The 17,914-nt window shown below is 29.9% G+C and overlaps 2 protein-coding genes across 9 annotated transcripts; one reads left to right on the top strand and one right to left on the bottom strand.

The window, feature by feature from the left end:
* The first annotated feature begins 2,524 nt into the window (after window positions 1-2,524).
* LOC103571365 (P2R1A-PPP2R2A-interacting phosphatase regulator 1) lies at window positions 2,525-6,919 on the top strand. Of its 6 annotated transcripts, XM_014442644.2 has the most exons (7): window positions 2,525-2,788; window positions 2,913-3,189; window positions 3,458-3,584; window positions 3,657-4,158; window positions 4,536-4,599; window positions 4,688-5,226; window positions 5,300-6,919. In XM_014442644.2, the coding sequence occupies exons 4-7, from the start codon at window positions 4,049-4,051 to the stop codon at window positions 5,523-5,525; spliced, it is 939 nt and encodes a 312-aa protein (XP_014298130.1). In that variant the 5' UTR covers window positions 2,525-2,788; window positions 2,913-3,189; window positions 3,458-3,584; window positions 3,657-4,048; the 3' UTR covers window positions 5,526-6,919. The 6 variants fall into 6 exon arrangements, 3 of the variants coding, with proteins under 3 accessions (XP_014298130.1, XP_008547724.1, XP_053596359.1); XR_549044.1 differs by lacking the exons at window positions 2,525-2,788; window positions 2,913-3,189 and having other exon boundaries at window positions 3,200-3,584; window positions 5,300-6,556; window positions 6,663-6,919; XR_549043.1 differs by lacking the exons at window positions 2,525-2,788; window positions 2,913-3,189 and having other exon boundaries at window positions 3,200-3,584; window positions 5,300-6,556; window positions 6,685-6,919.
* Window positions 6,920-9,362: 2,443 nt separating this feature from the next.
* On the bottom strand, window positions 9,363-17,529 carry LOC103571367 (cytochrome b5 reductase 4). Of its 3 annotated transcripts, XM_008549504.2 has the most exons (11): window positions 17,433-17,524; window positions 16,974-17,196; window positions 15,302-15,597; window positions 11,846-12,016; window positions 11,678-11,778; window positions 11,455-11,589; window positions 10,904-11,372; window positions 10,529-10,823; window positions 10,354-10,440; window positions 10,123-10,281; window positions 9,363-9,531 (listed from the first exon to the last, which is right to left on the bottom strand). In XM_008549504.2, the coding sequence occupies exons 3-11, from the start codon at window positions 15,555-15,557 to the stop codon at window positions 9,477-9,479; spliced, it is 1,728 nt and encodes a 575-aa protein (XP_008547726.1). In that variant the 5' UTR covers window positions 15,558-15,597; window positions 16,974-17,196; window positions 17,433-17,524; the 3' UTR covers window positions 9,363-9,476. The 3 variants fall into 3 exon arrangements, with proteins under 3 accessions (XP_008547726.1, XP_008547725.1, XP_053596681.1); XM_008549503.2 differs by having other exon boundaries at window positions 16,974-17,529; XM_053740706.1 differs by lacking the exons at window positions 16,974-17,196; window positions 17,433-17,524 and adding an exon at window positions 16,629-16,792.
* Between the last annotated feature and the right edge of the window lie 385 nt (window positions 17,530-17,914).

Genomic DNA, 17,914 nt, shown 5'->3' on the forward strand with positions numbered 1-17,914 from the left:
TTTTCCTTTCTTTTTTCATTATTTATTCTCGCCACTAAATATAATATTTCAGTTAAATGCACTAAGAGATCCATGTAAATAATTCTCTGTGAAAAAGAGGTGTTAAAATAGAGTTGTATTGAAAGTGAACTCACACCCATCCGAGCGCTCGGGAAAAACGAATCATATATAACCATATATGATGCTCCATATACGTCCATGTATGTTAATTGGCACTATATGGCTAGATATGACCATATGTAGTCATATTTAATTATATATGGCCGTATACCACCAATTTACATATATGATCATATATGCCCATAAATAGTCATATATGACCATATATAGTGTTATGTTTTCACAAAAAAAATCGATAAAATAATAAAAAACAATCTGGGCGTCGATTGACCCTCTAAAAAATAGTAATTTATTTATATATGTGCTTTTTTTATAATTTATTGAATAATTGAGTTAGAGATTCGGTCAAAAGATCAATTTGTTTATTGACTAATGAAGAATAAAAATGACTTGAAGTGTTCTTATCGTATTCCTAATAGTTTATAAGATATTTGAACTGAAACGTCCCAGAAAGATTTATTTCGAAGGATTTATATAAATAATAGTAAAAAAATTATTAAACAATCGAGTTAGAGCTTCGGTTGAAAGCTCAATTTGTTCCATGATTAACGGAGAATAATAGAGCCTTGAATTGTTCAAGTCGTATCTTCAATAATTTATGTTATTTTAATAACAATGAAGAAAAATAGTAAGGTGGCGACAAGTCCAAGTGTTCAATAATTTTAAAAATTATATAAAAAATAGAAAAAAAAATTTTTCCGATAAAAAAAAACTCATGGTCGTTTTTAGTATTTTTTTTAGTATTTAAAAAAAAATATAGCATAAGAATTCATTTGTTTACAATAAATTGTTTGTTTAATAAACAAATAAAAAATAAAAAAAAAAAAATTTTTTTTTCATAATATAAGAGAACATGATCAATAATGATTTTTTCAAAAAAAATGGTTCCTTAATATTAATATTAAGCAACAAAAAAAATTGTTAATTAGCAAATGTGTTTTTCAGCAATAAAAAAATTTTTTAAAGAAACGATTTTCTTCTTAAAAATCATTATTTCCATTAAGAATCAGATTCCCAAAAGAAAATTTTTAAAAATCTTATTAACAATGCATTTGTTTATAACAAATATTTAAACAATACCAGTAAAAATTTTTAAAGAATTATTGTTATGTTCCAACGGCGATCTTTTCTCAACTCTTTCAAGAATAGCTCCAAGAAGTGAAAAAAATTTTAGGTTTTTAGTTTTAAAAAAATCAGGGTTTTTATGTAAACTTTCAACAGGTAAAAATTAACTAATTAACAAAAGCATAGGTAACTAAAAAATTGCGGTAAATTTTTTTTTAGGCGGATTACAATTCATTTATATGTTTAGAAAGTACCAAATTTTTTTTATTCCTTAATATTCATATTTTATCGGTCAATATTATTTTTTTTGATCACGCTATTGATTCGATCGACATGCGTGCATGCGCCACTACCCGTTTTTAGTCCCATTTTCATCGTTAAATTAAAATTATAAATATTGTTGGTACAGTTCGGGGATGCAATACTTTCGCTTAGGAAATTTCCTGCTCTTTAAGAATCTTTTTTCAGATTTTGAATATCTCAAATAGTTTTTTAAATATTCCCAAAAAACCAAACCACGTTTTTTTTTTTACTAAATTGTTCATAACTTTCACAATTTTTGCCGGCCTCAAATTTCCACTTTAACATTTTTTATAGATGCCATTTCAAATCGAATGAGACCTTAATCATAATTTTCGGTGGTCTTGAACAGGTTTTTGTTAAAAAGGCACTTATTGACTAGACTATCCCAAGACTGTGTTTTCCTGAGATTTTACAATTTTACAATTTCGGAGAATAAATAATTACTTAAGTGACTAGACTCTAACTTAAATGAATAATTTAAAAATTTCCAAAAATATAATGAATTACAAATAGAATAGGATGGAGTATATTATATTATTCAATTAAACATTAATATGTTTAAATAATCCCGCGGAATTGCGTTTATCTCGTACTCTACGCGGTGTCACTTGAATCGCTTATACAAACCGCGATAGGATATCACACTGGCGACAACTTTCTGAGAAAGTTGCTAACAACTTGTAGTCAACAGTTACAAAAATTAAAAGTTGTCAACAAATTGTCGTCATGCTGGTTGCAATTAATGTACAACACTAACTTTCTGACTAGAAAGTTTTACTATCAGGGTCGATAGCCCGATGTTGATGTTTTTTACAATCATCGCCCATCCCTAATTTTACATAAAATATTGTTGCAAATGTTATATCCTGGGAAGTTACTAGAATCGTACCATCAGAAAAGTTTACTAACCCTAATAGCATAACACAGTTTACTTTATCAAAAGTTTCCTTGAATTTTCCGTCAAATTTCCGCCAACTTCAGACTTTTCCATTTTTTACGACAATTTGTATGCAACTTGCTATTGAATTTAACGTAAATTTACTGCCCGAATTAGAATACAAATTCACTTCAAAAGTTGACTAGAAAAACGTTGTCGTCAATTTTTAGGCTATTTTGGATTATTGGAAATTTGGGTAATTGGTAGTGTTGGTAATTGAAATTACTGGTGATCGGAAATTTAGGTCATCGGGATTATTAGTAATTGGTATTTTAGGTAATATATATCTGGGTTATTGGGATATGTCCTACCGGTTACTTTTCGAATTGGAACCTGTCCAATAGACGTCTTCCCTTTCAGAAGGTAAGCAATTTTATACATTAAATTGTCTAAAATTTGACGGTAAGAAAATACTTAAAAATTTTTCAAGTCAAGTTATCAATAAACTGACATAAAATTTGCCTGAAAATTGACAACTTTTTTCTAGTCAACTTTTGAAGTGAATTTGTATTCTAATTTGGACAGTAAATTTACGTCAAATTTAATAGCAAGTTGCATACAAATTGTCGTAAAAAATGGAAAAGTCTGAAGTTGACGGAAATTTGACGAAAAATTCAAGGAAACTTTTGTAAAGTAAACTGTGCTATTAGGGTTAGTTTGGCCAAACACGCCCAATAGAATATGCTCAGCACTGTTTAGAACTCAGTAAATCTGAACGCATCCATTGACAATTAGTCGTATATATTTTTTACTTTTGTCTTCAAGTTAGTAATGTTAATTAGTTATATATAAGAAGCTTTCGATATGCTAAATATTTTAAATATTTTAAAATTCTATTATTTATCTACTGTTAGCTATCATATCGTCTAATTAACATCATTTGACAATTTTTTTTTTGTTTTAAATTTTTACTAAAACCACAATAACTGAATGTATTAACTGTGTTAAGTTTCAAGCAGTATAAATTTATAAAAGTTTTTTTGTTTTTTTAATATGAATTCCGTCAATCATTACATAATTTTCCAACGAGAGTGGTTACTGAAATCTAACATGTTCTATGCCTAAATTATATGCCTTGTCGGCTCTGGAGTATCGGAGCTCTGAGCTGATAAATAGGGCTATCCAACAACCAGAAACATTAAATTAAATATTATTATAGGTACCAATAGCAAGTAAATTAACAGTCATTAATTTTTAGCATTACTTTTTTTTTTAAATAATCAATTTTCAGATTTTGAAGAAGTCAACTATAGCTATAAAAACCCAAAACTTTTATTTGGTTTTTATAATAAACATATGCCATGTTGGGTAGATGATATGTTTTGAATGCTGGGAACTAAAACTCAATCATTTCTTGGAATTCTGAATGCTGTAGTTGGTATGATAGTAAAAAATTTGATTATTTTTTACGCATAATTGTAACATCTAAACAATAAAAAAAAGGAACAATGATGCAAATACATATTGTGAAATTCGTTTATCAAGAATTGAATCTGTATGTTCAATAAGATGTTAAACACATCTAAATCTCAATAATCAAAAGTTAACACCGATGTGCCTGAATAACACATCTAATTTATAATCAAATTTTTAATAAAACTTAGAAAAAAAATTATTTTAATCATGGAAATTGATTGCCCAATAATCAGTCTTAAAAGATCTAGCAGCGCTCCTATGATTCATGAAATTAGTGCTGCTGTGTCAGTCAGTTCATCTTCAACATCTACATCACGGTACTTTCCATAGTATTTCATATTTTTTGTTTTTCATTTATTTTACAAATAAATTATCTTTCAAATCTCTTAGAATATCAATTAGATTACTTAATTTTTAGTAGATTGTTAACAATTTTTTTAGTGTCGCATAACTAAATAGATAATTTCCAAAGCAATAATTATTGACTATAATAGATTTTTTTCACAATTCTTTCTGAGATTGTATGCATTGATAAAATAGAATCGAAATTAAATTTTTTTACAAGATTAATAGATTTTAATGTGCAAATATTAAATGATAATTTTATTTAATCAACATATTCAAATATACATAATATTTAAAAAAAAATTATATAAAATCCGTGGTTACAAAGTACTCACTTTATAATTTACAGGGATGTCGCTACTACAGTGAGTCTTTCTCCAACAATACCAAGAACACGTCGGTTTAGTACAAGTGTAAGAAGCATTAAATTAAAATAAAAATTGAATACAATTTTAGTAACTACACTATTTATGGATATATGTATATATATATATATTTTAGAGTTTTGCAAATACTCCTAGACTAACGCCAAGAGTAAACCAATTAAAACAAGAAGAATGCATTGATGTCGCTGGCAGGGAAGCTGCACATGAAAAAGAAATTCATAGTGTGATGCAAATTTCTCAATCATGGGAAGATTTAACCCTTGAAGCTGAAGGACTATCTTTTAAGGATTCAGAACTACCTAATCAACAACTTAAAAATATCGAAAAACAAATGATAAAACGAGTTGTTGATCCGTTGAATCTTAATCTACCAATTATTAACAGCTCTCCCCCTTGTTCTTCACCATCACCTACCAGATCTAGTTTAGGACAACGTCAATGTTATTCACCTAGACTTCATATTGTTCATTGGAGAAATAATCTTTCTCCGAGCCCTACGAGAAAACCATTTGCTATGAGACGGAGTTTGAGTCCGATAGCGATAAGACCGAGTTGTTTGGGACCAGTTAAGAGGAAATTTGATCTAACTGATAATAGTACCGATCGTCAACAACCACTCAAACGTGCATCTGCAGTACTTTCAAATCCCTCCAGGTATATTTATTCTATTTTATATTTTAATTTGAATTATTTTAACAGCATAATTTACGGTGAAAATGCATTATAGATCGGATAAAATATCAAATATAATTCCTGGTACGATAAATCTAATGGAATCATCTGCCTCTTTTCCAAATATAAACTCATCTGATTTTTCATTTCATCAAGTTGAGAAACCTACATCTAATAGAGTAATTATTAACGACAATGAACGAATTACACGAAATACTGAACAAGCAAAAATTACAAGATCTAAACAAAGAGATCAAATGAATAAAAATAATTATAGGTGAAAGAATAACTTCAATAAAAAAAAAAAAAATTCACCATTTGGACATGGAATTTATTTGCAAAAATAGCTTTGCCTATAATATTTAGCAATAAGTAATCAAACTTTGTAACAAATACCATTTTTCAAAATCCTAATATATTCAACGCTATTGCCCAAAGTTGTAATGGTTAATAGGGGTTTTAGTTATTTAAATATTAAATATATTGTATTCTATAATCTAACGGTTTAAAAACATCAATAACTTTTTCCAGTTTAAAATATGTTTTATTTTTTATTCTATTAGAGCCATGTAAAGTTAATAGTTCAAATAGTATAATCAATGTATAAAATTAATTTAAGTGGATTTTTTCTTAAACCGACTAACATCATTATCAACATTAATGTAATTTATCTAGTCAATATTTAAACTTTGCTAAAGGTATCGATAATTTATTTAGAAATTGAAACCTGTCGGACGTTACAGAATCAAGCTGATTCTAGCTAAAAACATTTGACTATTTGTATACTAATGCTTCTTCAGAAACCATGTAAATCATTTAAGAAATATTATTATAAAAAATTATACTTATACCGTTCATGGTTCTTTTAGAAAATTTCTTCCAGAAATTGTCTTATAATTACTCTTATGACTATTTGAAAAATTTAGAAGATCTATATCTTGTATGACGGGACAACTAGAAGTTTGACTACTCAAATCGGACGTGCCATGTAAGGGATCCCCTAGATTCAAACACTACTCTTATCGGTTCACCAAGGCATTAAAAGAGACCCATGGGTCAATGTTCCAAGCAATATAAACGGCAGCTCAGATGAGATCGCGTGAATGCCCCATTCCAGGATTTAGAGTATATAAGGGCAATCAAGCGTCTGCACGGGGACTTGGGCCCTAACCACCAATTAAAGTGGAAATGGAGAGAAAGGCTAAGAATGTCTATCGAGGTCCTTACTGTACAGTCCTGAACCCACTTCATACTCTTACTATGAAGGTTGCTGCAGTCCGTACTCTTCTGGGCTTCAATCACATTTTATCAGGTCCGTACATTTTATAATAACAAAATATAGTTAGTATATTTATTATAAACTTAGAGTCCAATGTAACTATAGACTCTAGTCGTATTCACATAATTGTAAAATCTAGTCAATTCTGTGTTGATCTCTAGCAGAGTCAGTTTAAATCCTTAAGTATTAAAATTGGGAGTTATCTTCATTGTATACCAACCATCTCATCGTTAAAGGTCACCTGAGTCCCTGTGTGTTGTCCAATTTTTCGTACGTGTCCAAGACGTCTAGTATTACATTTGGAGAATAACATCGATGTAAATTTGCATGTAGTTAAATTATAAGTCCGCCAAACGTGCATAATATCGTAAATAAATTATTATTTTATTATTGTCATTGATATTACTTTATTATTATAAATTATTGATACCAGTCATTGTAAATTGACACTAGAACTCGTTATCAGTTTTATGCGGAAAATCTGTAATTTATTATGATTCAATCTATTGTACTTTCAGTAGCTATAGCTGCCGTGTAGCAATACATTTATATATGTATATTTATAAATAAATTTGATAAAACCTAATAAATGAGATTAGAAATATAATAAATCAATGTATTAATTAAATAAAATAATTATTTTCAATTATTCATACCCCCGAATGAAGGTCGTTTGCCTCATTATATTAGGTATAAAACCCTGAAACTAATAGATCTGAGCTGCTGAACATAGAGAGATTACTCGATGAAAAATAATGCATAATTATATATGATTCTACACATCATTATTGTGTTTGACGGATAAAGACTTCACCCACGTGCTATGCACTATACTTTATTTAACAATTGTCTGATTTTTGCGAATTATTATATCAGCAAAGTAAACCCTAAACCAGGTGGGGATCTATATAATAATAGTTCTTGACTCTCACCACTCATTTCTTATTTATTTTAATTATTAAAAAATAACCAACGTATTTATACGTAGACACTGACATAAAAGTTGTTAGATTGATTGTACTACTCATTCTGAATATATTTAGTGTCTTATTAATTAATTATTATGAATAAATTAATAATTTTTCTGTGGAAATCGAATTTTAAACTTTTGATGATAGTTGTATGTCAGATAATTATTAATAGTAAATCCTGAGCATATTTTTTTTAGATATTTTTCTTAAAAAAAAACGAAGATAAAATTCAAAATATCGAAAAAAAAATAGATTCCATCGTTGTCCCATTAACATAGTTGGAAAAGTTGTAGAATAGGTGACAGTCTACTGTGATAAATTATGAGGAAAATCGATCAGTACGTGTTTTTTGTAAACCAACAATTTATACTTAAAAGTTAAAGTTTCAATAGAAGCGTGGTTCAAAAAATTTTTTTAATAATCTTTACTGAAAACATGTCTAAAAACGAACATTTTTTGTTTCTTTAAAAATTTTATTTAAACCATTCTTCGCGAAGTTATAAGTTTTTGAGAATAAATTCTCTACATTTTTCAAAATTAGATATTTCGAAAACGGTTGAATGAAAAAATTTGAAAAAAATCAAGAAGGTCTCTTTCAACCTATAATAAAAGTTAAAAAAATCCGAGGTTCAAAAGTTAAATGGTGTCCGATTTGACGTGGAACGCCCCATATATAGTATGTTATTTTACGAAATTAATTTTTATACCGTTTTTTGTATGAACTGATTTTTTTTTTTTTCGATTATTTATTTATGACTTGTGTCTAAGTAGATATTTAAAAATTCAGAAGTTTATTTCACAGTGCTTTCAATAGTGATGCGCAACCGAAATCGATAAATAGAACAATCGATGTTTTCGTTTTGATTGTAGGCCTTTAGATTAATTGAAAAAAATCGATTCTGTTTTTGAAAACGATTTTTAAATATCGATTTTTTGTAAAATTAATTAAAGAAAAAATTTGTTTTTTAAAGTCATTAGCTCAAACATTATAAAAATTGTTTGACTAATACGGCTAAACAAATGATAACCAACTTAAGCGAAATGATTAAAGTTAGATATCTATATAGGCAATTAACAATTTTATAGATCAAAATTTTACGCTATTTGAAATATTAAAAAATGATCGATTATAACAATCGATTTTTATTAATACGATTCTACAACTTTAAAGTTGCGTTGAAATAATCGATTGTCATATACAGTAAATATTAATATAATTTATTTTAATAGCAGCCATGAATTTTGAATTTGTGATTTTGGACCCATATTCGCTTTTGTATTTTGAACAAAAAATTATAAAATCGATTTTATACAATCGATTGTTAAGCTATCAATTCAGCAACTATAAAGTTGATAGAGAAACGATTAATCGCCATAATCAATTGATTGTCTTCAGTCGATTTTATTCGATTGTGAAAAATCGAATAGTTGCTTCGATTTCGGCAACGCTAGTTTTAAAAAAAAGACGCAGATTAATGACGGCGATAGTACTTATGAAAATTCACACAAGATAAAGAATGCGTCGAACCGCCATTGAACCAATAAACAAAAAAAGCTAATTTTCAATATAACACACTCACAAAATATTCAGATCAGTCTCGAAATATTCACATCAGTGTCGAAAAATTTACAATGCTTACTTTCAATTTTCACGAAAGACTTATAAAAAATCATGTACTGAATGGTTAAATAAAACCGGCTAGCGATATGAATTTTTGAGTTGAGCACTGTAAATAGTATTGAAATACCGATGTGAGACGGCATCCTTGTTCAGCACATTAATTTTTATATCCGTTTTAACTTAAATTTTTAACGAGAAAATCATTCCGTGTAAAATTTTATAAGGTAGCTGTATTAAAAAAACTATTCTTTATAAATATTAATATTTTGGTTTTCTGTTTATTTTTTTATTCATCAATTTTGTCTATATTTATTTATATACCCTTGAATAATGTTTTCTTAATTATTGAAAAAAAATTTTCCTATCCTTTGAAGTCATATATTTGAGATGTTTCCCATCCAAATTTCAAGAGGATTCTGAAAAATAAATTATTAATGCAATTATATATAAAATCCCAGTAAACACATGATCTTAATTTGACGTCATCGGTAAGTCATAGAAATTTCACGGCATCTTATGTAAATTAGATGTCAATCTGATGTTCTGCATGACTTTAGTATGATGTAAAAACTTGTGACATCATATTTATATAAGCATGACTTCTTGTATGACGTCACACTCATGACATTACGTACGCTTGACATAATATCTACATCACATTGTTACGTAGTAATAAAGCCATTATTGTACATCATAATGACGTAATTTAAAAATCATAATATAATCATCAATTTGGAATCACCCATACGTCACATTGACGTCATAAATTTCACACAGACATCACATTTACGTCATGATTACATTAATTATGCGTCGTTGTTTTATTATTTTTCTTACGTCGTAATCTTACGTAAAAAAAGTGGGAAATAATGAGTCACACCTGACTCATTCGTGACTTATATCTTACGTAAATGATAACATATCGTAACATCATTTTAAAGTCAAATTTACGTCAATGTGTTTACTGAAATATTAACATAAAATCAAAGAATACGTAAAGTTCTTACTCATTTGCTACATTCATAAACACAGTTGGGCCACATATGAATATACAGCTTAATGCCATAGGATTACCGATCAATTCTTTCAATAATACTTCTGATACTATTCCACGTTTGCCATGCCACGAATCATCAGCTTGTGATAAAATATCAGTCACGGTCAATCTTTAAGTAAAATATAATTCAACTTACATTTTATTATAAAAATTAAACTAATTATACTAAGTTAACTATTACCGTATATCCGTACTGATTTCTTTTAGTTGTGGACTATAAAAAATGTTCTTTTCATTTTTGTTGAAATTAAGAACATTTATGGCAACTCTGAACAAAAACAATATTAATTAAACTTGTTCGGAATTTTAAGGAAAAAATTTTATTTAATTGAATTATATAATTAATAAAAGCTTACATGTTGCGTCTTTGGAGGGCTCGGTGGATAATACTTAACATTGGAGTTATTCCAGTACCTGCAGCAAGTATATGAATAGTCGAATACTTGTCAAAAGATTCAACCTCAAATGTACCTAAACCATTACTTAAAATTAACGATTGTCCTTGTTGAAGAGCTGTTATGGATGGACTTAAATTTCCATTATTGTATCGTTTAATTATTAGGTATAAATAGTCGGGTTTATGTTCAGATAAGATGTTTTCAGAGTGAAGAAATAAAGGTACTGGTGTATAACATCTCGTAATTTCTGTATCTATTATTGTCAAAAATGTTCATAGTGATTAATTTCAGCTCAAACTAATTTTTCTAAAGTTTATATTTCAAATAAATTACCCATCACATTCATTTTGGCTTCCACGTGTCGACCAGTTACCATTATTTCCATATAATTATTTGATTTTAAAACTAGAAGATGAACAGCTTCACACAGTACTGTATTGCTGACAACTTCCCAGCTCCTATAATCCTTTTCAAATCGTTTAGTGTTACTTACAGTTACCCGACTTCCATAAGATTTCCACAACCCTCCGATTATCTTGGAAAAACAAAAAGATATCTCTCCTGTTTCAAAATTTTTGTTCCATACAGGGGGCCATTGTACTTTATTACAAAGATCATATTCATGTTTTGTAATACTATCAAGTGTGTGAATTTGTATGTTGAATTCTTTTTCATTTATTCGTATTAGTTGGAAACCAGGAAATGATTGATCTTTCGAAATTTTATATACAAATGATATAGTATTAGTAGTTTGTTTCCAGTCACTTTGAATTCCCAATGATGATTTTACTAATTTGTCATCCTGTTTAAAATGGAATATTGAACAAATTCAATAAAAAATATCTCTGCAATTATTAATTGAAATTTAACTACTAACCACCAACCGTAAGAGAACATTTTTTTGTTGATTGTTTATCACAATCAAAAGCAACGTTGCGTAAATCTGTTATTCCTTCCTTACTCAATTTGCCTACGATACATTTTTGTAAAATACTTTGGTAATTGACCCATGCATGAACCTAAAATTCATAATCTGAGAGTATATAGAGTTTAGTTATTTATAATTTAAATATGTATTCATTTTATGCATAAGAAGATAAAATTTACGTTCTCAAAGAGCTTAGTAGCATCTTTTCCTACACCTTTCATTAGTTCCTCCACTCCACCCGGATGAAAATCCATATATCTTGTTACATTAAATACAACACCTAAAATGAAAAATCATTAAAAATAACAATAATAATAAATGAATATTGTAAAATTAAAGAAGGAAACCTCGAATAGCAATCCATGCATCATTCTTTTGGTTATGCTTAGTAAGTTCGGTCATTGTGACGATTTGACTAATGCCACCAACCCCAGTAAGATCAATATTTGAGGAGCCAAGACGGATCCAATCCATCAGACTATGACCGGGCGCAAGTGCAGTCTTATTTCTAGGATTGCCTGTGGAATTCAAAAAGTCAATAGGGTTTCAGACTCATTATATATTATTTTAAATCTACGATAATCAAGATGTAACTGCACTGATAGAAAGATAACTTCGGGTCAACTTTGTCTCAGTTTTCCGATACGCGACGACTTTAAATCCGGCAGAGTGCAATGCAACATTAGTTTAAATGAAAGGATTTCGCAGCGCGAGTATGCCTAAAAGGGTGAGGAATCGGCTTCCGGTCGGCGGAGGTGGACTTAGGTTCCGTTACATTTATTAATTATATTTCATAAATGGCCAAAGTGGTGAAAGTATCCTAAAATGGGCGCCAGACCAGCAAGCACAGCCCTCTCTGTGGGTTTTGCTACGAGTACTCTAACCGTTACAGCCTAAAAACTGTGGTGGCAAGAAACTAGCAGGTGTCTCTGCGAACTTATCGACAAGTTATACTTGGCTTCGAGTTGGCTTTAAAATCAGAATAGCTTAAAGCTTGGAGAATGGAAAATTCATCAGAGACTGAACAAGTGGAAATTAGCTTGTTCGAAACTGAATCTTAACAAATGGAGGAAACTCTTTTTAAGGTAATGAGAAGAAGTTGAGTCTCACCATTTACTTTGATGCAACCTGTTAACCAGTACAAGGCATTGTTGCCACAAGAAGTCTCTCCGAACCCTCTTTAGCCAGTATCTTTATTTCCTGGGATGTTCGGAGTGTGTGGCCCACAGAGGTATGTACTCGTGGTGGCTGCTGGTTCGGCACTCACGCGCAAAAGAATCTTTGATCTGATCATCGATCCTAGGGTAAGCTAATAGGAGCTTTTGCTCAATATTTCGCCATCATTATATTATGGTTGCGGATAGAGGTGTTATGAAGCGGGTGAATACCCTAAAGGGTGAGGAAACGGCCTCCCGTAAAACGGAGGTGGGCTCCGGTCCCGTTACATTAATTAATTGTCGAGGCATGAAGAGGATTTATCTAAATTGTTAGAATCAAATTAAAATTATAATTAAACATATCTGGTGAAAAACTTGTGGCAACTTCTTTAGAAATTCTAGAAATGACTAGTTCCGAAGTAACTAGAGTTGAGATTTATACTGCTGGTGATTCAGGATTCATTTTAAGTTTAGTAATCATATCTGATACTGCTTCATTGTCTTTATTCGTTTCTTTTTGAAACATTTGCAATTTGGAGTATAGTTCCTGAATATCCTTTGAATTAGAAACTACAACTTTATTGAGTTCAGTAAAATTTTCTTTATTTGCAGATTGATTATTTTGCAGACTATCTTACCGCTTATCTAGGTTATCGATTTTATCTGACAATGTTTTAAACTGAGTAGTTATATCTGCAATCTGAGCAATTATCTAAAATTGTGTAATGACGACGATGCATTACCATGGTCAGTCTATCATCTGTAGGCATAGAAGCCCAGCCTGCAGTTAATGCATCAACCATTGCTGGATTAGTGGATTTGGAACTGCAGCTGGTGCTGAGATATTGGATTTTTCTGTAGTAGTACTAGTACTGGACATTGCTGTGATGAGAGTTGTAGGTAAGAAGATCGAATTACTGGAAGGTGACAGTGGAAAATTAGGCGAGACTAGTGACTTGACACGGAACTTTTATTTTGTCTTAGAAAACCGAGTCGGTGTACTTGAAGTAGATTTTGTCGACTTGAAGCTGGAACTGGAAGAAAAATTTGAAGATACAGATCTTGATGAATTTAGTCGACTCATTGTACCTTGTTGTTTGATATCTAGTGATTGCAGCAAGTACCCAATTTTAGACCAACAGTCAGGCTGAGGCCTGTTTTTAATATAATTCCGAATACAGCTTTAATGAAAAGATTTGCTACAACTATCACAAGTGAATGGAGTTCTCAACACAGCTTTACATCTATAGTATATGCCAATTAATAATGATATAACAATTTAAGTCTTGAAGAACAGCGCTACAACAAGATACCGTTTACTCAAGTATATTTCACCCACTCGTTTCCATCAGTATATGAAGTTTAATAGGTAACATTAAATACTGCACAAATGCATTAGAAGAACCAATATAAGGTGTGATAGTATTCACTTATAATGTAGTGCGCTGTTTCAAAATCAAGATTCAACCTATACATACGAAATTGTTATGCCTAAAGTTTCTTGTATGATACTTATGCAGTAGTAGCATATTAATTCCAAGATACACTGTTAGTGTGTGGTGCGTAGATGAAATGCGCTGAAAACAGAATTTGTAATCTTAACTAACAACGCACTGATTTGATTCCAAGTAAAGATCAAACAATCACACTTACAACTTTCTAACTACAGTAAACAGAGTATGATAGGCACACAAGTAAAAGATGAACTAATGCTAAGTAAACCATCTATGTGTGCTGCGCAAAAGAAATACACCGGAAGTAGCAGTATCTAATCCAATAGAATTACTCAATTCACTTAATGAACTTTACATAATAATTTCTTTATTGATATACTATAACAATAATCAAGTTTCTACTCGCGACGGAGACGCGAATAAGTCTCGACCATATGTTATGGTTCACCTACGTGTAAGAAATTTCAATAAAATAATAACTACTATCAAATATACAAAATAATATGTGAAAATGTGCCGGCTCCAGCTCCTCAGGTTGGGCTAGTGCACGAGGGCGCCAGCCCGTTTTTATAAAACCGGAAAAAAATTACCACAATTCAGGAGAAAAATTACGGGACTGAATTTCGAGCGAGATTGTACGCACCGAGTGGAATCACAACCAAATAAATACAATAAATAAAATATTAAGAAATAATTGGTTACTAAGAAACATCCAGGAAATAAATAAATGAATGAATGTTGGCTATCACTGGAATCTTATAACGATATTATTTAATTCAAATATACTTATAAACATTTCCAAGGAATTATCACCATGTTAAATATTAATTGCTATACAATAGATTATTATAAAATCTTGTCAAATAATTATATGCGGAGGTTCGAGGGGGCGTGAAGAATGAAAATTTTCACGCCTTTATCTAAAAGACCTACGGGCTTCAAACTCGAAATATTTATTATCTACACGACGAAAAAATAAATGGTGCATTTTCTTCTTATATATTCTTATACATAAATCCAACTATTATGAGGCTATATGGGGTATTATAAATTAACTCTATCTTACGTTATTACTACTTGCAACTTTTTAACTTCCCATTAAGAAAATTGATCATTTTCAGGAAGAAGAAAGTTATTGGTTTCGGTCACATCGTTATGTTTTCATTATGTCTCGATGCTAAAAAAAACTTACCAGTGGCAGAACTATAGGAACTTGAAGGAGTTGCAGACCCTTTGAGTACATCTGCCTTTTTCTCAGAATATTGCTTAACACGTGCAATACCGGTTGGCAATAAAACGGAACTTTTTGCTAGTAAAGTAGTTGGTGAAATTGACAGGGCAGCTTTTTGTACTTCTCCAGAAAATTTATGATCATTGGCTGTTGTTGCTAAACTATTTCCTTTTACAATCGGATCATTCTTGAGTTTTGTATTTTTCGAAGAATCCATATTGTTGTTAAGAATTGTAAACGTAAGTTTTTAGTTGATTCTGAAACGAAAGTTATTCCTACATGAATAAAGTAAAATTGATGGGATAAAAAATTAAATCATCTCATCCTCTAGAATTCAAGACCAAACACTTTAATACCAAAACTATCGGGTCCTTACACTGGTAAAATTGCGTTATTTTCCCAAATACGTCGCGTACTTGGACAATTTGGACTTGAGTCAACTAAGTTACAATTGATTCGAGAACACCATATTTGATAAAATATTTTTTTGTTTGAGTATAAGGTACAATGGTGCTGCTCGTAAGACTTAAATTTTTCAGCCGAAAACGATGTGTTCGAATCTCTCAAATATGTAATTGTGTTTAAAAAAACAAGAAATTGATAGTCCACTTAATTCACTCTTAAGCGTTGTAGGGGGAAACTAACTACTGGATTTTTTTTTATTGATAATATGTAAAAAATTCCGTAGATCACGAAAATAATAATAAGAAAGCTCAATTCGGCCGCGTTTTTTAAATAAATAATAAAATAACAATAGGGAAGCCGAGACACTTACTGAACTCAATAAAAAAACATCGCCTGTAGAATAAATGCAGAAAATTTCATTAGAATTTGATAAGAATTGTGCTTTCGTCATGACAAGACCAGTTATAATTATAAGGCGTACAGGTACGTTTGAAATATCAAAAGTAATAAAAGAAATAAATTAAAAATTTGAAATAGCTGTGAAATTTACAGGTTACTTTGTTTACCATAAAATACAAATGACGAAATTGGATTGTAATGGGAAATGCATAAAATAAGTTAGGTGGAATGAAAACCATATTTTCAACATTTTTCAATTCCATTAAAATTTTCAAGGCTATCCAATTATTGGAAGAAACGGTCAAAACACGTAGAATGACCCACATAAATGAATACTTTATTAATGTATTCTAAAAATTTGAAAACGATTCACCGCCTAGTTTCTTAGGAAAAAAAATTTCAAAAATGACATTTTCAAAATCTTATACACTTTTATGGTTGACAAGCTTCCATCATGACTTATGTTAATTTTTTCATAACTAACCTTCCAAATCAAAGAAATAAAAAACCACATATCATAAACTTAAATATTTGTAGCATATGATATCATTTTAATGATATAGTGTTACCATTGTAGTTATTCAAAGAATTTGCCAAATTTTATTTTTTAATCTCGTTCATTGACAGAGATACATATTGTTGAGAGGTTGGCAACGTCACGAATGCAGCTGAGAGAATAAACAAACAAAAAAAAGAACAAAATACGACTTTTGAAACTCTTATTTTTAATTTGACCAAATTATTTTTACTTCTTGCAGAAAAAATTTTCACAAGGGAAGAAATTTTAAATTCAATAATAGTGTTATTTTCTTTTCAATATGTTGCTTACCTTTTTACTTTTAATCCTCAATTTGACTTTTTACAACATCTATCAAAATGTTGAAAATATATCTCACTTCATTCAATCAGCTTCTTGATAGATAACAAAAACGTTAAGACTGTACATTTGGTTTTTACAAATTTTCATTCAAGCCTTACAATTTATTCTTACAAAAAATATCGCAGAAAAATATTTCATCATATGAAAATCCATGATATTCGTGGAAAATATTCTGAAAAACAATGACTTATTTGTGCCATAAATAACAGATTATTCTGATATTTTGACATATAAGAACTTCACAGTGAGAACAGCACGACTTTTTGAATGCAACCTTTATGGTATTTTCGAAATGACTTGACGTTATTGTTGTGTATCGGCTTTTCAATAACAAATACTCAAACAGATTTACATATAAACAGAATATATAGTGGTCTCAACCCAAAAGTCGTTGTTCCACTAAATTACCAAACTCTCCTAGCACGTATTTCTTATACCCTTACTATCCATTTCAGGGTGACTTTTTCGTTGGGACACTACCCCTAATAGCACAGTTTGCTTTAGCAAAAGTTTCTTTAAATTTTTCGTCAAATTTCCGTCAACTTCGAACTTTTCCATTTTTTACGACAATTTGTATGCAACTTGCTTTACAATTAGGGGTAAATTTACTGCCTGAATGAGAATGCAAATTCATTTCAAAACTTGACCAGAAAAAATATCGTAGAAAAATATAAATTAAGGTATAAATTTGCTTACCTTCTGAAATGGTAAGAATGAACATAATCGACTTTTTTTTCGTAAAAAGTTACTTTTAGATTGAAGAAAAATTAACCGCAAATTTTAAGTTTCAATTTTTGCTGTCAAATTGTCGATAGATTTGGGCAGCAAATTCAGATAATTTCAACATCAAATTACTGTCAATTTCAAGCTGGAGTGGCTAGAGGGTACTG

Source organism: Microplitis demolitor, chromosome 7, assembly GCF_026212275.2.
Source record: "Microplitis demolitor isolate Queensland-Clemson2020A chromosome 7, iyMicDemo2.1a, whole genome shotgun sequence".
Taxonomy (NCBI): domain Eukaryota; kingdom Metazoa; phylum Arthropoda; class Insecta; order Hymenoptera; family Braconidae; genus Microplitis; species Microplitis demolitor.